The sequence below is a fragment of the Triturus cristatus genome, chromosome 4_2, assembly GCF_964204655.1.
Source record: "Triturus cristatus chromosome 4_2, aTriCri1.1, whole genome shotgun sequence".
Lineage (NCBI taxonomy): Eukaryota > Metazoa > Chordata > Amphibia > Caudata > Salamandridae > Triturus > Triturus cristatus.
This window is the reverse complement of record NC_140586.1, coordinates 797,461,755-797,481,543: the sequence shown is the minus strand read 5'-3', so window position 1 is coordinate 797,481,543 and position 19,789 is coordinate 797,461,755. Positions and strand designations below refer to the sequence as shown.

Sequence of the window (19,789 nt, the reverse complement as noted above, 5' to 3'; positions counted from 1 at the left end):
TAAATCTTTTTATTTGTAAATTCCAAATGGTAATCCAATAAAATGGTAAAATTGTTTTTTCCAGATGTTGCCAAATCTCTCTAAAATTTAGGTTTCAGGAAGATTAGATAGGAATTTGCTAAATCAAAAGGCAAACGTTGCTTAAAAATCAATTGGGAATCATTACACAGTGTCCAGCCTTTTTCACATTTAAGATAAACTGTGTAATGACCAGAAGTTACAGTAGGTCCATCATAGAAAATTATTGCAACTGTTACAAAAGTTTTTCCTGAAATTGATAATTGCTGTCCTGTAAACTTCTTTATTAAAGTATCCAATTTTGAACCATCAGCTCTACATCGTTGCATCATTAAAATTACATACTGTCTGTATTCCTTTAAAATTAATGTTGAAAACATGTCAGATTTACACTCACCGCATTGCATGCTATGATTAGCATCTTTAACTAATTTAGCAAAAGTGACTGTTTTACTCTCTGGCAATGTTAAATAAATAAACCTTTCAGAATCAACATTAGAGCCACATATATTATAACAGTTTTCACAACTATGTTCCCATTTATAAGAGAGACCAAATAAATTTTCAATGGGAACCCCTTCTTCTTCCAGTACCTGAAGAAAATAAATCAAGAATTCCTGTGCGTCTTGCTGTACATTTTGAGAAAACTGTGTTCGTCCTGAACATACATCTAAAACTTTTCTAATTTCAGTAGCACTTTCAATTTGAGTTTTATCATTACTCAGCTTTTCAAAAAGGAGACTCAGCACAGAACAGAATCTTTTTCCCTGATTTACTATTATCTGCTCTTGCAAACTTTCCAGATAAAATGCAACATTCAGCACTACATTAGCGTAGCAGTTGACACCAGAGCTATTTTCAAAATAACATCCTACAACCTGTTCTTCATTTTCCTTATTCTTTTTGCTTGCAATTACATCACTCCTCTTTTTTTTCCTCCTCTCTACATCTTTATTACAGATATTCTCATTTCTCCTTTTACGAGAAACTACACGTTTCTCCAACACAGGATACTGACCTAAATGAGGAGCATAGCTTCTTCTTAATCTATTATACTCCTTTACACAATTTGTATCAGCACTAACTTTTGAATCATCAAAGTCTATCATGAATAAACCTGATAATGTTTTCACTCGTGACAAAGCAACATATGCCATACCTTCTTTGAACACAGTTGAACCAATGTTCACAAATGCACAATCTACAGTCAATCCTTGAGTCTTGTGAATAGTTACAGCATATGCTAGCGAAAACGGAAACTGCTTCCTACGTACATATAAGTCTTTCACAAGCATGAAACGAACTGAACAACGACAAATGTCTTTAACTTCTTCTATCTGATCAAATTTTATTTTTAAACATTCAATTCCATCTTTTTTCTGATAATTAATAAAACCCACAACTTTTCCCATAGCTCCATTAACTAAACCTTTTTCAACATCCAAATTTCTCCTTAAAAATACTCTACAGTTCATGCAAACATATAGATTTTTTTCTAATCCAGCTGTTTTGGAAATGGTCTTCTCTAGTGAATCCAATTTATTTTTCAGTGTGCCTGTTAATGTGACAGTAATTCTTCCATCCTCAATTTTGTCCACTGCTTCCAATTTCCTGATATCTTCCTTTTCCAATTTCAAAAGCTCCTCATTGAATATTGAGCATTCACGTAGAGTTGGCATTAAGCAGATGACACTTTTGTTTTCTGCAATGTTCTTGTATATCTTCTCTGCAACTATTTCTTCCTTTGGAAATAAATGATGTAGCAGCCGACTCTGTAATGCTTTTTTGCGAGCTTCAGTGAGTAGTCCAATCCTGATATCTTTCAGAATACTTCCATATTCTTCATCGTTTGCTTGCCTCATATTAGTTGTAAGTTCCTTGTACTCAAAGAAGGACCAAATATTTGTATTACCGATGCTTCCCAATGACTTCTTCGTGTCTTCATGTGTCACAGTATTAAACACTGGTTGTCCTTTAACTGGAGTAAGTTGCAAAAGATCTCCAAAAACTATGACGTGTTTTCCTCCAAATAACACGTCATAGTCTGTCTTCAGAATTTGCTGCATTCTTAAATGCACAAAGGCAAGCATTAAGTTTGATACCATGCTTACCTCATCAATAATGAGAACTTGCATCTTCTTCAATACTCTTGAAACTTCCAAGCATGCTTCTCCAGTTAGCTTGTTGTATTGTATTTTGTTCTCATGCTCCACTGGTAACATTAGCAAACGATGTAAAGTGATTCCTTTTATGTTATATGCTGCTAACCCAGTTGGAGCAGTAACCACACAAGACAAAGTAGAATCCGTTTTTTGCTGTAGGTAGCTTCTGATGACTTTTATTAGGAAACTTTTTCCAGTTCCAGCTTGTCCGCTTACATACATCCTGATTGGATGAAATGATGTGCATGAGCACTCTTTTTTTTCATGTAGAAATCCGTGATCAATTTTTTTTCTGATCTCTTCATAAATTTGTTGCTGCTCTTCGTTCAGTTGTCTTTCCAAATTTTGTAAGTCTATAAATTCTCCTTGAGCTTGATTCATAGCCGTTTCCACTTCATTCATGGCTATTGATGCTTCATTTTCAACGATTGGTTGTCCTAGGGGATCTTGACTGAGTGTTCCTGAACTTTGGCTGTCCTGAGAACTGTCTCTAGCTATTTCTGCTGCAATTGTAGTTTCCTGTTCAATTTCTTCATTTAACATTTGAAGATAAGTTGTGAATGTATTGCATTGTATGCTGTCTTTGCAAGCATTAAAAGAATCTTCATAGCTTTGAAATTCTCCCAGTAGTTCATCCTCTGTACGCCATGGTTTAAACAGCTGTAAAAGAGCCAAGTAGTAAAATTCCTTTTTGTCAGTAGTGTCGCAACTCAGCTTCCGGTGATTTATCAAACTTCCTTTTGTTTGCTTCACCAAACATCCTTCCTCACCAATGACTTTATATTTTCCATTGTTGATGTCTTCTGCGGCTTTCCGTGAATAAATGTAGTTCTGCAGCACTTCATAGAGACACATGTTCTCCAGATGATGACTTCTCTTGGGATAATATGTGTCCAACATGTTTGATTTCAAAATATCTGTACTTTCTGGGTCATTCTCGGCCAAATATTCAATTTCTCCAACAGATTTCAGTACCCGATTTCTCATTGCTGCAAGGCCTAAACTTGCCCAAATTATTCTTCTTGATTTCGAGTAGAGACTTGCAGAAGATAACCTATCTGAACATTCGTAGGATCCAATTTCTCGATGCGATAACATCTTCAAACTGAAACTGTACAGCTTCTTACTGACAGTTTTCTCGTGAGAAATCTCTTCCCACATTTCCTTCAATTCTGTTTTTTCTGATTTCGTAATGTAAGACGTTACATATCGAGCAACAGCAATGGAATTGTCAGCTACATACTGTATATCCATGTTAGCGTTCCACATGGATAAAATCACTGGGTTGTAGTCATTTATATTTTTTGATTCTTCTTTTCTTTTAAGGTTGTAGGTATTCTTAGGTGATTTTCTTGTGATAGTATGTCTCAGAGATGACATAAAACTGTTAACTCTTCCATTTGAAAGAACAGGTCTAGGAAATCCAAATCGACATTTAGTGTAGTATTTATCTTTGCTCTTGTATTTCCGTCGACAGTATTTTCCACACCGATGACTTTGGAAACGTAAAACTTGCTCCTTTAACTTTTTCTCTTCTGTGCTTTTTGGTATAGCACATGTTGCATATTCTTCAATGTAAGATAACACTGCTTCATCAGTATCTGTTCCAAACTTTGGGGCATCCTTGATCCACAACAGCATATGAATATGAGGAGCACCTCTTGCCTGGTACTCTTTTCTCCAAAAGAAATCCACTACTTCTCCTAGAGGTGGATTTTTTTTATTGCAGATGAAGGACATCATAGCCTCAAATCTATGATTGAAATATCTGCAAACATTAACCGGATCCAATGAGCACAGTTCTCCTGCTGTCTTGTATTCGATGTTTTTAATGTTTGAATTTGCCTCTCGTAGAAAATCCAGTAAATCATCCCAAGCGTACTCCGCACAGCTTAGGGTAAGGAACCATGTTGGTGTTCCTAAATTCCGTAACATGCATTTTAATTCACCATGGCGTCGGTACCAATATTCATTTGTCCCACGCTGACAAGCCATCAGATTGATCAGTTGTGTTTCCAAATGATCATCTCGGTGCTGCACTTTCTCCATAAAATCCTTAGCAGACACATTTTGTAAATGTACTCCACTTTTTAAAATGTGATTTACTGCATAAGACAGTGCAGACAAGTCGCTTTCAAATAAAAGATGGAACAAATAAGGAATACTTTGTCGAAATCTGGGATCTTCAGCATATAGTCTTGTAGTCCGATACTCAGAAGCTGGAATCTGTTCCGGACGTTCATCGTATCGTCCTCCTTTTCCTTTAGGAAACAGCTGGGGAAAACATCGAGCTTCCAAGCTCTCCTCCCATACACTCACGGGAGTTCCTTTTGCTTTCTTCATCTGAAATAGATCAATATTGTCTCCCATAACTTCTTTTGAATGAAGAGGATGTATGCTAAAATGTTCATAAATTTCTTCTTCCTTTGACTTGTCCACTTTTTCAATTTGTCCAGTTGGTGTTTCTGTGTCTTCTTGTAAATCTTCTTCTTCTTCTTCTTCTTCTTCTATATAAATTGATTCATACCATTTGGTATTCCTTTTCAAATACAAATTTGCTCTTTGTACTTTCCGTACATCTACCAGCTCCTGCCAAATCTTCTTATTCTTTGTAGGTACACCATTAACCAGAATAATTAATGGTTCAGTTTCCAAAGTATCCGCATCAATAGTTTCCATATTTTTTTTCAAATCCAAGGGCAAATACACCACTCTACCTTTTAAACCTCTCAGTAAATCTGAAGGAGGTAATTTACCAGTTTTGGGCTCCATACGTACTATGGTCTGGAACGGATGAACACATTGAATGAGTATAGACTCATATGTATTTAATTCAGAAAGTTCAGCAGGAATAGCATCCAATTCTAAATTATTATGTACAGCTCTGGTTGGCATTCTATTTTCCTCTAACTTGTTGTAACAGTATTTACAAATACGCTGAACTTCACCCAATTCAAAACAATTTTCAAGAAATATATATGTGGCAAAATCCTTCCACTTATAATTATCTTCATTTTCACTCTTTCTGTAGAGATCAACATACCTGGTTTGTTTTCTATAATGAGTTCTGCGGCAACAAATACAAGTAACATTTGGTCTTTCATTAGAGATTATTGCAAATTTTGTTATGTGATCATTAAATGTCTTACTTACAGAGGGTTCTACATTCTCTTCCACTTCTTCCTCATTTACTGTGTCCTTCTCTGCACTGTTTTGTTCAGGACCAAAGTAACAAAACTGAATTTCATCAACAACCTTCTCTACATCTGATACCGTTCCACGGAACCGAGCCCTATTCAATTCATCTAACTTTATTGCTGGACTTTTAGCAAAATACAACCGTCTCACAAACTTTCTCATTTCAGTATGATGAACAGCCAGCATCCTAAAATGATGGAAAACACTATTACACACTTTTCTAGATAGACAAGCCAGAGAATGACCCTGCAAACCAGTATTCTCTCTCACTCTGCATGGATCCAAACTTTGAAGCACCTTAATCTTCTGTTTTACACTTTTTTTTACTATATTCTCTTAGAAACTCACGAAATTTATCAATAGATTCCGGACGCACAGTGCAAATACTACTACAATTCCAAGTGTACACTGGGGCTTTAGGACGTCTCCCCATAGCCTCATCCGCCATCACTTGTACCTCATCTCTTGGAACCATTATCTCCTTCTCCATTATGCAACCATTTTTCACTTCATAAGCACGACCTCTGGTGTCAACTGCATGCAGCAAACTATTACTTTGAAAATAACTCTCTTCATTAAAAAAAGGTTCACTACTTGAACTATGCATCCATTTTCCTAAAAACACTTTAGAAAAGTTTGTTCTGTTCACTACTCTTTTCCTTTTGCTATGTGATTTCAGTACATTAACCATTTTGTCTAATGTACGCATCCTATTCAAAATTAAAATGAATAGTTTCCTTTTTAATTCTAATGCCTTTGCTGCAATGGCTTCAATTTCTGTTTTTCTCTTATAAAACTTAGCCTTTTGCTTATATTTCTTCACATCCTTTATCAAATTGGACATAACTCTTTTCTGAAACATTTTTCTACGTATCTCTTTAAACGCTGTTTTTCTGTTTAAGTTTATCTTTTTAGTTTCAGAAGGTATATTTGCATTAACTAAATTCTCAATTTTTTCCTGTGCTTTTCGATTGAAATCATTCTTTCCAGTACAGACATTTTGTACATTTTTCCTTTTTTTGAATATGTTCTTTAGAAAATTTTTTGTCTGCTTACCAGAAGATTTTTTCTTCTTCCCAACATGAGCATCTTCAACTAACTTAGGTCCTCCAGTTGTCTTCAAATATAGGTTTTTTTTGTGGTCTTTTTTTACTCTGGATTTTGTAGGCATCTTAAATTTTGTTCACTGCTCCTGAGCAATACCTGAAAAAAACTAAAAAAAAATTCCTTTATTTTAATTAAATATATTACTACATTTGTTTTCACATTAGTCACAAAACGAAATTTCTTTGCCAATTTGAAAGCACACTTACTACTCTTTTTTTTGGCAAGTGATAATCACTTTTACAGACTGACACATTATGAATCCACTTTTCAGATTTTTTAAAAAGCACATGTCCAAACTGCTTTTTCAGACCAGCACCATTTGTAACCTGGGTGACTGCCTACACTCCAGCAAGGGCAACCAGCCTTAGTGATGCTGAATGTATTTGCATTACTGACTGAAACCTCAAACCCCACTCGCTTGTGAATACTGTGCATGATTCCACATGGTAAGCAGCTGGGTGTGTGCTAAGAGTCTGCTTCTGCACCAAAAAACTGGCTCCCCCTTTCCTTCTAATGCAACTGTGAAATCACCAGAGCAATACGCAATAAATCTCTGCCTGTAATTCCTATTTGCACACAGAGTCATGTTTTCACATTAGTCACAAAACGAAATTTCTTTGCCAATTTGAAAGCACACTTACTGCTCTTTTTTTTGGCAAGTGATAAACACTTTTACAGACTGACACATTATGAATCCACTTTTCAGATTTTTTAAAAAGCACATGTCCAAACTGCTTTTTCAGACCAGCACCATTTGTAACCTGGGTGACTGCCTACACTCCAGCAAGGGCAAACAGCCTTAGTGATGCTGAATGTATTTGCATTACTGACTGAAACCTCAAACCCCACTCGCTTGTGAATACTGTCCATGATTCCACATGGTAAGCAGCTGGGTGTGTGCTAAGAGTCTGCTTCTGCACCAAAAAATGGCTCCCCCTTTCCATCTAATGCAACTGTGAAATCACCAGAGCAATACGCAATAAATCTCTGCCTGTAATTCCTATTTGCACACAGAGTCATGTTTTCACATTAGGCCCTTAAACGAATTTTCTTTGCCAATTTAAAAGCACACTTACTGCTCTTTTTTTTGGCAAGTGATAAACACTTTTACAGACTGACACATTATGAATCCACTTTTCAGATTTTTTAAAAAGCACATGTCCAAACTGCTTTTTCAGACCAGCACCATTTGTAACCTGGGTGACTGCCTACACTCCAGCAAGGGCAAACAGCCTTAGTGATGCTGAATGTATTTGCATTACTGACTGAAACCTCAAACCCCACTCGCTTGTGAATACTGTCCATGATTCCACATGGTAAGCAGCTGGGTGTGTGCTAAGAGTCTGCTTCTGCACCAAAAAATGGCTCCCCCTTTCCATCTAATGCAACTGTGAAATCACCAGAGCAATACGCAATAAATCTCTGCCTGTAATTCCTATTTGCACACAGAGTCATGTTTTCACATTAGGCCCTTAAACGAAATTTCTTTGCCAATTTAAAAGCACACTTACTGCTCTTTTTTTTGGCAAGTGATAAACACTTTTACAGACTGACACATTATGAATCCACTTTTCAGAGTTTTTTAAAAAGCACATGTCCAAACTGCTTTTTCAGACCAGCACCATTTGTAACCTGGGTGACTGCCTACACTCCAGCAAGGGCAAACAGCCTTAGTGATGCTGAATGTATTTGCATTACTGACTGAAACCTCAAACCCCACTCGCTTGTGAATACTGTCCATGATTCCACATGGTAAACAGATGGGTGTGTGCTAAGAGTCTGCTTCTGCACCAAAAAATGGCTCCCCCTTTCCATCTAATGCAACTGTGAAATCACCAGAGCAATACGCAATAAATCTCTGTCTGTAATTCCTATTTGCACACAGAGTCATGTTTTCACATTAGGCCCTTAAACGAAATTTCTTTGCCAATTTGAAAGCACACTTACTGCTCTTTTTTTTGGCAAGTGATAAACACTTTTACAGACTGACACATTATGAATCCACTTTTCAGATTTTTTAAAAAGCACATGTCCAAACTTCTTTTCCAGACCAGCACCATTTGTAACCTGGGTGACTGCCTACACTCCAGCAAGGGCAAACAGCCTTAGTGATGCTGAATGTATTTGCATTACTGACTGAAACCTCAAACCCCACTCGCTTGTGAATACTGTGCATGATTCCACATGGTAAGCAACTGGCTGTGTGCTAAGAGTCTGCTTCTGCACCAAAAAATGGCTCCCCCTTTCCATCTAATGCAACTGTGAAATCACCAGAGCAATACGCAATAAATCTCTGCCTGTAATTCCTATTTGCACACAGAGTCATGTTTTCACATTAGGCCCTTAAACGAAATTTCTTTGCCAATTTGAAAGCACACTTACTGCTCTTTTTTTTGGCAAGTGATAAACACTTTTACAGACTGACACATTATGAATCCACTTTTCAGATTTTTTAAAAAGCACATGTCCAAACTGCTTTTTCAGACCAGCACCATTTGTAACCTGGGTGACTGCCTACACTCCAGCAAGGGCAAACAGCCTTAGTGATGCTGAATGTGTTTGCATTACTGACTGAAACCTCAAACCCCACTCGCTTGTGAATACTGTGCATGATTCCACATGGTAAGCAGCTGGGTGTGTGCTAAGAGTCTGCTTCTGCACCAAAAAATGGCTCCCCCTTTCCATCTAATGCAACTGTGAAATCACCAAAGCAATACACAATAAATCTCTGCCTGTAATTCCTATTTGCACACAGAGTCATGTTTTCACATTAGTCACAAAACGAAATTTCTTTGCCAATTTGAAAGCACACTTACTGCTCTTTTTTTTGGGAAGTGATAATCACTTTTACAGACTGACACATTATGAATCCACTTTTCATATTTTTTAAAAAGCACATGTCCAAACTGCTTTTTCAGACCAGCACCATTTGTAACCTGGATGACTGCCTACACTCCAGCAAGGGCAACCAGCCTTAGTGATGCTGAATGTATTTGCATTACTGACTGAAACCTCAAACCCCACTCGCTTGTGAATACTGTGCATGATTCCACATGGTAAGCAGCTAGCTGTGTGCTAAGAGTCTGCTTCTGCACCAAAAAATGGCTCCCCCTTTCCATCTAATGCAACTGTGAAATCACCAGAGCAATACGCAATAAATCTCTGCCTCTAATTCCTATTTGCACACAGTCATGTTTTCACATTAGTCACAAAACGAAATTTCTTTGCCAATTTGAAAGCACACTTACTGCTCTTTTTTTTGGCAAGTGATAATCACTTTGACAGACTGACACATTATGAATCCACTTTTCAGATTTTTTAAAAAGCACATATCCAAACTGCTTTTTCAGACCAGCACCATTTGTAACCTGGGTGACTGCCTACACTCCAGCAAGGGCAACCAGCCTTAGTGATGCTGAATGTATTTGCATTACTGACTGAAACCTCAAACCCCACTCGCTTGTGAATACTGTCCATGATTCCGCATGGTAAGCAGCTGGGTGTGTGCTAAGAGTCTGCTTCTGCACCAAAAAATGGCTCCCCCTTTCCATCTAATGCAACTGTGAAATCACCAGAGCAATACGCAATAAATCTCTGCCTGTAATTCCTATTTGCACACAGAGTCATGTTTTCACATTAGGCCCTTAAACGAATTTTCTTTGCCAATTTAAAAGCACACTTACTGCTCTTTTTTTTGGCAAGTGATAAACACTTTTACAGACTGACACATTATGAATCCACTTTTCAGATTTTTTAAAAAGCACATGTCCAAACTGCTTTTTCAGACCAGCACCATTTGTAACCTGGGTGACTGCCTACACTCCAGCAAGGGCAAACAGCCTTAGTGATGCTGAATGTATTTGCATTACTGACTGAAACCTCAAACCCCACTCGCTTGTGAATACTGTCCATGATTCCACATGGTAAGCAGCTGGGTGTGTGCTAAGAGTCTGCTTCTGCACCAAAAAATGGCTCCCCCTTTCCATCTAATGCAACTGTGAAATCACCAGAGCAATACGCAATAAATCTCTGTCTGTAATTCCTATTTGCACACAGAGTCATGTTTTCACATTAGGCCCTTGAACGAAATTTCTTTGCCAATTTGAAAGCACACTTACTGCTCTTTTTTTTGGCAAGTGATAAACACTTTTACAGACTGACACATTATGAATCCACTTTTCAGATTTTTTAAAAAGCACATGTCCAAACTTCTTTTCCAGACCAGCACCATTTGTAACCTGGGTGACTGCCTACACTCCAGCAAGGGCAACCAGCCTTAGTGATGCTGAATGTATTTGCATTACTGACTGAAACCTCAAACCCCACTCGCTTGTGAATACTGTGCATGATTCCACATGGTAAGCAACTGGCTGTGTGCTAAGAGTCTGCTTCTGCACCAAAAAATGGCTCCCCCTTTCCATCTAATGCAACTGTGAAATCACCAGAGCAATACGCAATAAATCTCTGCCTGTAATTCCTATTTGCACACAGAGTCATGTTTTCACATTAGGCCCTTAAACGAAATTTCTTTGCCAATTTGAAAGCACACTTACTGCTCTTTTTTTTGGCAAGTGATAAACACTTTTACAGACTGACACATTATGAATCCACTTTTCAGATTTTTTAAAAAGCACATGTCCAAACTGCTTTTTCAGACCAGCACCATTTGTAACCTGGGTGACTGCCTACACTCCAGCAAGGGCAAACAGCCTTAGTGATGCTGAATGTGTTTGCATTACTGACTGAAACCTCAAACCCCACTCGCTTGTGAATACTGTGCATGATTCCACATGGTAAGCAGCTGGGTGTGTGCTAAGAGTCTGCTTCTGCACCAAAAAATGGCTCCCCCTTTCCATCTAATGCAACTGTGAAATCACCAAAGCAATACACAATAAATCTCTGCCTGTAATTCCTATTTGCACACAGAGTCATGTTTTCACATTAGTCACAAAACGAAATTTCTTTGCCAATTTGAAAGCACACTTACTGCTCTTTTTTTTGGCAAGTGATAAACACTTTTACAGACTGACACATTATGAATCCACTTTTCAGATTTTTTAAAAAGCACATGTCCAAACTGCTTTTTCAGACCAGCACCATTTGTAACCTGGATGACTGCCTACACTCCAGCAAGGGCAACCAGCCTTAGTGATGCTGAATGTATTTGCATTACTGACTGAAACCTCAAACCCCACTCGCTTGTGAATACTGTGCATGATTCCACATGATAAGCAGCTAGCTGTGTGCTAAGAGTCTGCTTCTGCACCAAAAAATGGCTCCCCCTTTCCATCTAATGCAACTGTGAAATCACCAGAGCAATACGCAATAAATCTCTGCCTCTAATTCCTATTTGCACACAGTCATGTTTTCACATTAGTCACAAAACGAAATTTCTTTGCCAATTTGAAAGCACACTTACTGCTCTTTTTTTTGGCAAGTGATAATCACTTTTACAGACTGACACATTATGAATCCACTTTTCAGATTTTTTAAAAAGCACATATCCAAACTGCTTTTTCAGACCAGCACCATTTGTAACCTGGGTGACTGCCTACACTCTAGCAAGGGCAACCAGCCTTAGTGATGCTGAATGTATTTGCATTACTGACTGAAACCTCAAACCCCACTCGCTTGTGAATACTGTGCATGATTCCACATGGTAAGCAGCTGGGTGTGTGCTAAGAGTCTGCTTCTGCACCAAAAAATGGCTCCCCCTTTCCATCTAATGCAACTGTGAAATCACCAGAGCAATACGCAATAAATCTCTGCCTGTAATTCCTATTTGCACACAGAGTCATGTTTTCACATTAGTAACAAAACGAAATTTCTTTGCCAATTTGAAAGCACACTTACTGCTCTTTTTTTTGGCAAGTGATAAACACTTTTACAGACTGACACATTATGAATCCACTTTTCAGATTTTTTAAAAAGCACATGTCCAAACTGCTTTTTCAGACCAGCACCATTTGTAACCTGGGTGACTGCCTACACTCCAGCAAGGGCAACCAGCCTTAGTGATGCTGAATGTATTTGCATTACTGACTGAAACCTCAAACCCCACTCGCTTGTGAATACTGTGCATGATTCCACATGGTAAGCAGCTGGGTGTGTGCTAAGAGTCTGCTTCTGCACCAAAAAATGGCTCCCCCTTTCCATCTAATGCAACTGTGAAATCACCAGAGCAATACGCAATAAATCTCTGCCTGTAATTCCTATTTGCACACAGAGTCATGTTTTCACATTAGTCACAAAACGAAATTTCTTTGCCAATTTGAAAGCACACTTACTGCTCTTTTTTTTGGCAAGTGATAAACACTTTTACAGACTGACACATTATGAATCCACTTTTCAGATTTTTTAAAAAGCACATGTCCAAACTGCTTTTTCAGACCAGCACCATTTGTAACCTGGGTGACTGCCTACACTCCAGCAAGGGCAACCAGCCTTAGTGATGCTGAATGTATTTGCATTACTGACTGAAACCTCAAACCCCACTCGCTTGTGAATACTGTGCATGATTCCACATGGTAAGCAGCAGGGTGTGTGCTAAGAGTCTGCTTCTGCACCAAAAAATGGCTCCCCCTTTCCATCTAATGCAACTGTGAAATCACCAGAGCAATACGCAATAAATCTCTGCCTGTAATTCCTATTTGCACACAGAGTCATGTTTTCACATTAGTCACAAAACGAAATTTCTTTGCCAATTTGAAAGCACACTTACTGCTCTTTTTTTTGGCAAGTGATAAACACTTTTACAGACTGACACATTATGAATCAACTTTTCAGATTTTTTAAAAAGCACATGTCCAAACTGCTTTTTCAGACCAGCACCATTTGTAACCTGGGTGACTGCCTACACTCCAGCAAGGGCAACCAGCCTTAGTGATGCTGAATGTATTTGCATTACTGACTGAAACCTCAAACCCCACTCGCTTGTGAATACTGTGCATGATTCCACATAGTAAGCAGCTAGGTGTGTGCTAAGAGTCTGCTTCTGCACCAAAAAATGGCTCCCCCTTTCCATCTAATGCAACTGTGAAATCACCAGAGCAATACGCAATAAATCTCTGCCTATAATTCCTCTTTGCACACAGAGTCATGTTTTCAAATTAGTCACAAAACGAAATTTCTTTGCCAATTTGAAAGCACACTTACTGCTCTTTTTTTTGGCAAGTGATAAACACTTTTACAGACTGACACATTATGAATCCACTTTTCAGATTTTTTTAAAAGCACATGTCCAAACTGCTTTTTCAGACCAGCACCATTTGTAACCTGGGTGACTGCCTACACTCCAGCAAGGGCAACCAGCCTTAGTGATGCTGAATGTATTTGCATTACTGACTGAAACCTCAAACCCCACTCGCTTGTGAATACTGTGCATGATTCCACATGGTAAGCAGCTGGGTGTGTGCTAAGAGTCTGCTTCTGCACCAAAAAATGGCTCCCCCTTTCCATCTAATGCAACTGTGAAATCACCAGAGCAATACGCAATAAATCTCTGCCTGTAATTCCTATTTGCACACAGAGTCATGTTTTCACATTAGTCACAAAACGAAATTTCTTTGCCAATTTGAAAGCACACTTACTGCTCTTTTTTTTGGCAAGTGATAAACACTTTTACAGACTGACACATTATGAATCCACTTTTCAGATTTTTTAAAAAGCACATGTCCAAACTGCTTTTTCAGACCAGCACCATTTGTAACCTGGGTGACTGCCTACACTCCAGCAAGGGCAACCAGCCTTAGTGATGCTGAATGTATTTGCATTACTGACTGAAACCTCAAACCCCACTCGCTTGTGAATACTGTGCATGATTCCACATAGTAAGCAGCTAGGTGTGTGCTAAGAGTCTGCTTCTGCACCAAAAAATGGCTCCCCCTTTCCATCTAATGCAACTGTGAAATCACCAGAGCAATACGCAATAAATCTCTGCCTATAATTCCTCTTTGCACACAGAGTCATGTTTTCAAATTAGTCACAAAACGAAATTTCTTTGCCAATTTGAAAGCACACTTACTGCTCTTTTTTTTGGCAAGTGATAAACACTTTTACAGACTGACACATTATGAATCCACTTTTCAGATTTTTTAAAAAGCACATGTCCAAACTGCTTTTTCAGACCAGCACCATTTGTAACCTGGGTGACTGCCTACACTCCAGCAAGGGCAACCAGCCTTAGTGATGCTGAATGTATTTGCATTACTGAGTCCAACCTCAAACCCTTAAACTATTCTTTTTTTATACCAGTACACCTTAATTTATTGTGAAAACATAGTCCATATTATTTTACTTGTTCCTCACATTTAAATTTCTCCCAAAACAGAAAATAATAAACACAACTTCAACAAAAAGAATTGCATTTCTATTATTCATTTCTTAATTTACCATATACATCCCCTCTCAAACTCTAAACTCACCTTTAAAATTAGTTAGTTGTGAAAGAAATGTGGCACTCAAACAGCAGATTATCAGAGCCAGGATCTCTGTTCTTTACACCTCTCTCCTCTCAGCAGAACCAGATAATGGCAAACTTTCCCTCTCTTTTTCCACACATATACATGTTAGTTTCAAATCTCAGTGCTTGCCCCTTTTTCTCAAATGTAATCACACATTTCTATTGGTTGAAAACCAACCCTTTTCCAAAAGTACCCTTCCCCCAACTTGACTTCTGCCTAGTACCCTTCCCCCAACTTGACTTCTGCCTGCTGCCATAGCAACAGCTCATGGAACACTGCTGTGTGGAGTTAGGTCAGAAGTTCACCAAACAATGTTTCAATTCCACAGAGCAAGAGTGCTTGACTTTTCAAACCTAACAGCAAATCCATAGTACTGTTCTTTGGTAACACATTTTTCTGTACAATACAAAACATGCTTCTATTAATTTACACATACAGCCTAGTTTTTATTCTAGAATGGTATGAAACAGCCAATCAGTTCTTTTTTTTTTGAAAAAAATATGTATGCCTCCATTTCCAAACTGTCTTTCTTTTCATATTGCCATTCTACTGAAAGACACCTCCTGAGTGCATCCAGTTCTCCTTTGAAGATGTTCACAGTGTGGATTGTAGGGCACAGCTATGTCTTCTGGAGTGAAAATTATGCAGAGAAAACAGATATGGTGAGAGACCTTGCTTTGCCAAATGTAGACATTAAATGGATTGGTCAGAGAGGGTTAAAGTGGCACCAATTGATGCCATTGGTGAAATCCTTCATGCACATCCAACACCCTGACCTCATAATAGTGCACTGTGGTGGCAATGACCTAGGCACTTTGACTGGGGTAGGTCTGGAAATGCTTATGAAGGACACCTTTGCACAACTGTTTTCACTTTTCCCTAAAACTGCCTTTGTGTTTTCTAACATATGCCAAAGGCAAAAATTGAACTGGTCCAATCATTTCTGTCCGCAGATTGACAAAGCAAGAAAGCACGTCAACAAATCTGTTTCTGCTTTCCTCCGTGACTATGGTATGGGTTCCATTTACCACAACAACTTGCGTTACGACATGCAAGACATTTATAGAGGAGATGGTGTGCACTTCAATGATGAAGGGAACAGAGTCTTCCTCTTGAACCTTAGACTCTGCATCGGTACTTACTTGTAGGTATAAAAAACACTCCATGAACACAACGGCTCTTTTTAGAGCCCCCTAATATCTAAACACTTAAATCTGATTTTCATTTCTTTTTTTATTTTATTTTTTTACCGTACGCTTACCGTACGCGTACCCCGCGATTTTTTTTTAAAATCAATAAATGTTTTCTTTGTACTTTTCTGTCCTTCTTTGACCCCCTTACAAATGTTAGGGGGTCTGTAACTCTCCTCCTTGCCCCCTTTTCAAGATATCACTCTTTTTTTTCTGAGTGAAACACACAAAATGGCGGCCGCCGCTTCCTGGTTTCGACCGATTCGAATGTTTATAAAGATCTAAGAGCCAATCAGAATCGCGCTCGCGCACGCCACCGTACGCGTACGGTAAGCGCACCGTAAGCGCACCGTAAGCTGGCTCAGATATATATATTGATTTAAAGGCTATTTTCTCAGAATCTACTGAACAGATTTACACCAAACCTACAAAAGGCACTTCCTTGACCTGAGGACTACCTCTCTGCCAAATTTCTAGTAATTCTGTTCAGCCGTTCGGGCTGTAGCCCTGTCTAAAGGTCCAATGGAAAAATGCATGGCAAAAACGCGTTTTGGGACCCCCCTTTTATCTCAGCCCCCGCTTGACGAATCCCCCCGAGACTTTCAGGGAAGGAGCGGAGCGGAGCGCCCCACCTATTTTGAAAAATTCGCGAGGATTCGTCGACCGGCGCAAAGTTATTCAAAATAGAATGTTGCGGATTTCCTATGGAAACGTGGTCCTAACTATAACTACCTACTGGCGACCGCCAGTAGGTAATATATATGCATATATATATATATATATATATATATATATATATATATATATATATATATATATATATATATATATATATATATAGATGTATTTTATTATTGTCTTTATATGTATGTATTTTGTTATTGTGTCTTTATATGTATATTGTTAAGGGAGAAGATGTGCTGTATTCTGCATCATGCTTAGATGCCACCTGGCTTGAGTGTTATGGTATGCTCTGTGTGTTCTAGCTCACAGGAGTTGGTGGCAGCAGGAGGTGGCAGCAAGAGGAGTTGTGTCCATGTACAGGGCTGTAATAACTATTGTTTTTGCATCTGTAATAAAGAGATACATCCGACTGCATTTGGGGTTTCTTTGCAAGAAAGAGGTCGAACGTGCATATAAGGCAGTGGATTAATGAACAAACTTCTAAGCAGAGGTCCTGAAAGTCATACATCATATCAGGGCTGATGGAACAAGAATGGCAAGGTGGTTTATTCTTGGGCGTCTGCTTCATTTTACATTATATGCCATTATTGTTTATGAATAGGAGTGTTCGCAACAAATTAAAAGAAACATTGTTCCTTACTGGATACAGAGCACAGTGACACAATATAAGCACAGTAGACGAAAATTGAATCACATCTTTGATGAAGTTGAAACTAAACAGACTAATTTGCGGGAGTTTTGTAGTTTAGGTATTTTTAAGTATAAGTACGTTTGTGTGAGGCATCTACCTTGTAAATATGATGAGCACGGAAAGAAGAGACCCTTAGGAGGTAATTAAAGTCAGCATTTGTTTTTTTCAAATAGATTGGGAAATGTGTGAGCCATTAAATGTGTACTCCATTTACTATTGCTTAATTGAAATCTACTTTTTTAAACCATCACAACCTGTCATTCCAGGTTTATTCCAATTCAAAACCTCTCAGGATAGGCTATTTTGACAATATGAGCAGTTTCCCAGCAGTACCCAGTATGAGACGAGTAGTTCATGAAGCTAAAACGCTTCTTGAAGAAGCAGGACACACGGTAAGCATTGCTGGGATTCATATTCTGATGTGGTACCATAACATTTTAATATTGGTATCCTGGACTTCAAATATCATTGTAATGGACCTTTTCTAAAGATGCTTTATTTACCACCATTTGTATCCATTTGCCTATATTTTAGGAGCATAGTCTTTTTTTTCCATGTTTCTTTAATTTAGGGAATTTGATTGGTTTTATTGATTTCTTTTTATTGAAAGATGAAACATTGTATACCTTTGAAGTATTGTAACTGTAAAGTTAAGACTCTCAAATACTAGTAAGTCATTATAAACTGTAATATAATGTAGACATAGAAACCAAGGAGTAAATAATTACAGCCATCTTGTCAGAAAGACAGAAGGAGATGGAAAAGAAAAAGTTAAAAAAAAACCTAGCCTAAAAAACACCAGCTCTGCCACTGAACTTTAAATGAATCGTATACCTTATGTAATCATACAGTTTAAGGAAGTCTTTCCATATTTGGTTGTGGCTGTCTTCATTACCCCTCATTCTGAATGTTACCTTGTCAACCAGTTAGAGATGGGACATTTCCAGCAGCCATTCATCAATAGGAACCAAAGATAAACACTTCCATTTAAAAAGGATTTGATTTGGTTCATGTGATCTCTAAGGACCACCCACAGTATTTATATATCAGTCAAGGATGAGTCACCATTGAACAGTATTACAAACTCTGTTGAACTGATTTGTAGACCCATTACTTGCTGATTTCTGTCACAATATCATTCTGCCTTGCACATTTCCCTGCTCATGAAGTTAGCTGCAGGAGTTTCCCCTTAGAAATGTCTTCAAATGTGTCCAACAAGCTTGTAGTCTTCCACATAAAACGATCTGCAAATTAAAATGAACATCCGCTTTTCTATTATAAGCTAGAGAGCTGATCTAACAAAGCTCCAATCACGTCTAATCCCTCATCATTGTTATTCTTTGATTTGTCCTCTGTTATTTGTTTGTAAACAGAAACAACAGAAACATTTCTTTTATCTTTTACTACTTGCCAGAGAGGTAGACATGTCATACATACTATTTCAATAGAATAATAGCTTTTTGGAGACACTGGGCCTGATTCACAATGCCATGCACTACTGTGAACATGCGTTTATATCAAAACATGGCATCTATTAATGCCTGCCAGGCTTTGTCAGATGGATACTTAGCAGGGGGAAATGGCTTTGCAGCCAGATCCACTCCGTTTTCCCTTGGATGTTAAAACGTGCAACCTTTGAATAAAATAATTAGCAAATTAAACACCTGATGCCAAGTAAAAAGTCAAAAATGAATTTTTGCTCTCAGTCCAATTTAGAGCTTTTTAATTTCCAACTCATTATGATGCCGGTCGGACGAGCGTCCGACCAGCATCGTGTCGGAAACGGGAACACCCGACAGGAGTTGGCGGTCCTGCTTCCCTAACTAGGATTCCTCCACCGCCATGATGGTCGCAAAGTTCATATTTCCGATTGCAGCTTTTGCTGCGGGCTGCAGCACAATCCACAATAGGAAAATGACACTTTTTACACATCCATTTACCGTGTGGCAGGCACCATGCTATGCCTGCCACACGATGCATGTATGTTTGGGAGAGGCACCGCAGGTGCCTCCCATTCCTCATAGCGCAGGCCGCGGGGGGTTCAGGGGCCCAGATAGGGTCCCCCAAAGTCCATTTAAGGCAGCCTTTCTGACACAAGGCTGTCGGAAACGTGCATCGTAATCCCCACGGCAGTGCCTGAGCAGGCACCAGCTCCATTTTGGAGGATTATGATCAACCCTCCACCCTGACGGGCTCCTTGAACCTGACGGAGGCAGAGCGGATTCCCCCGCAGTCATCGGTTGGACCGCCAATATCCTAATACGGCAGTCGGACTGA

General features: G+C 38.7%; 1 protein-coding gene across 3 annotated transcripts in view; it reads left to right on the top strand.

Moving 5' to 3' along the window:
• Window positions 1-19,789, top strand: part of LOC146835070 (vitamin D3 hydroxylase-associated protein-like) — a 562,514-nt gene that overhangs the window by 352,314 nt on the left and 190,411 nt on the right. The window contains exon 8 of one of the 3 annotated variants that reach the window (XM_085602732.1): window positions 17,779-17,904. The exons of the other annotated variants lie outside the window; for them this stretch is intronic. Within the exon in view, the coding sequence (XP_085458858.1) occupies window positions 17,779-17,904 (126 nt within the window). The remainder of the gene's footprint in view (window positions 1-17,778; window positions 17,905-19,789) is intronic. 3 annotated transcript variants of the gene reach the window in all.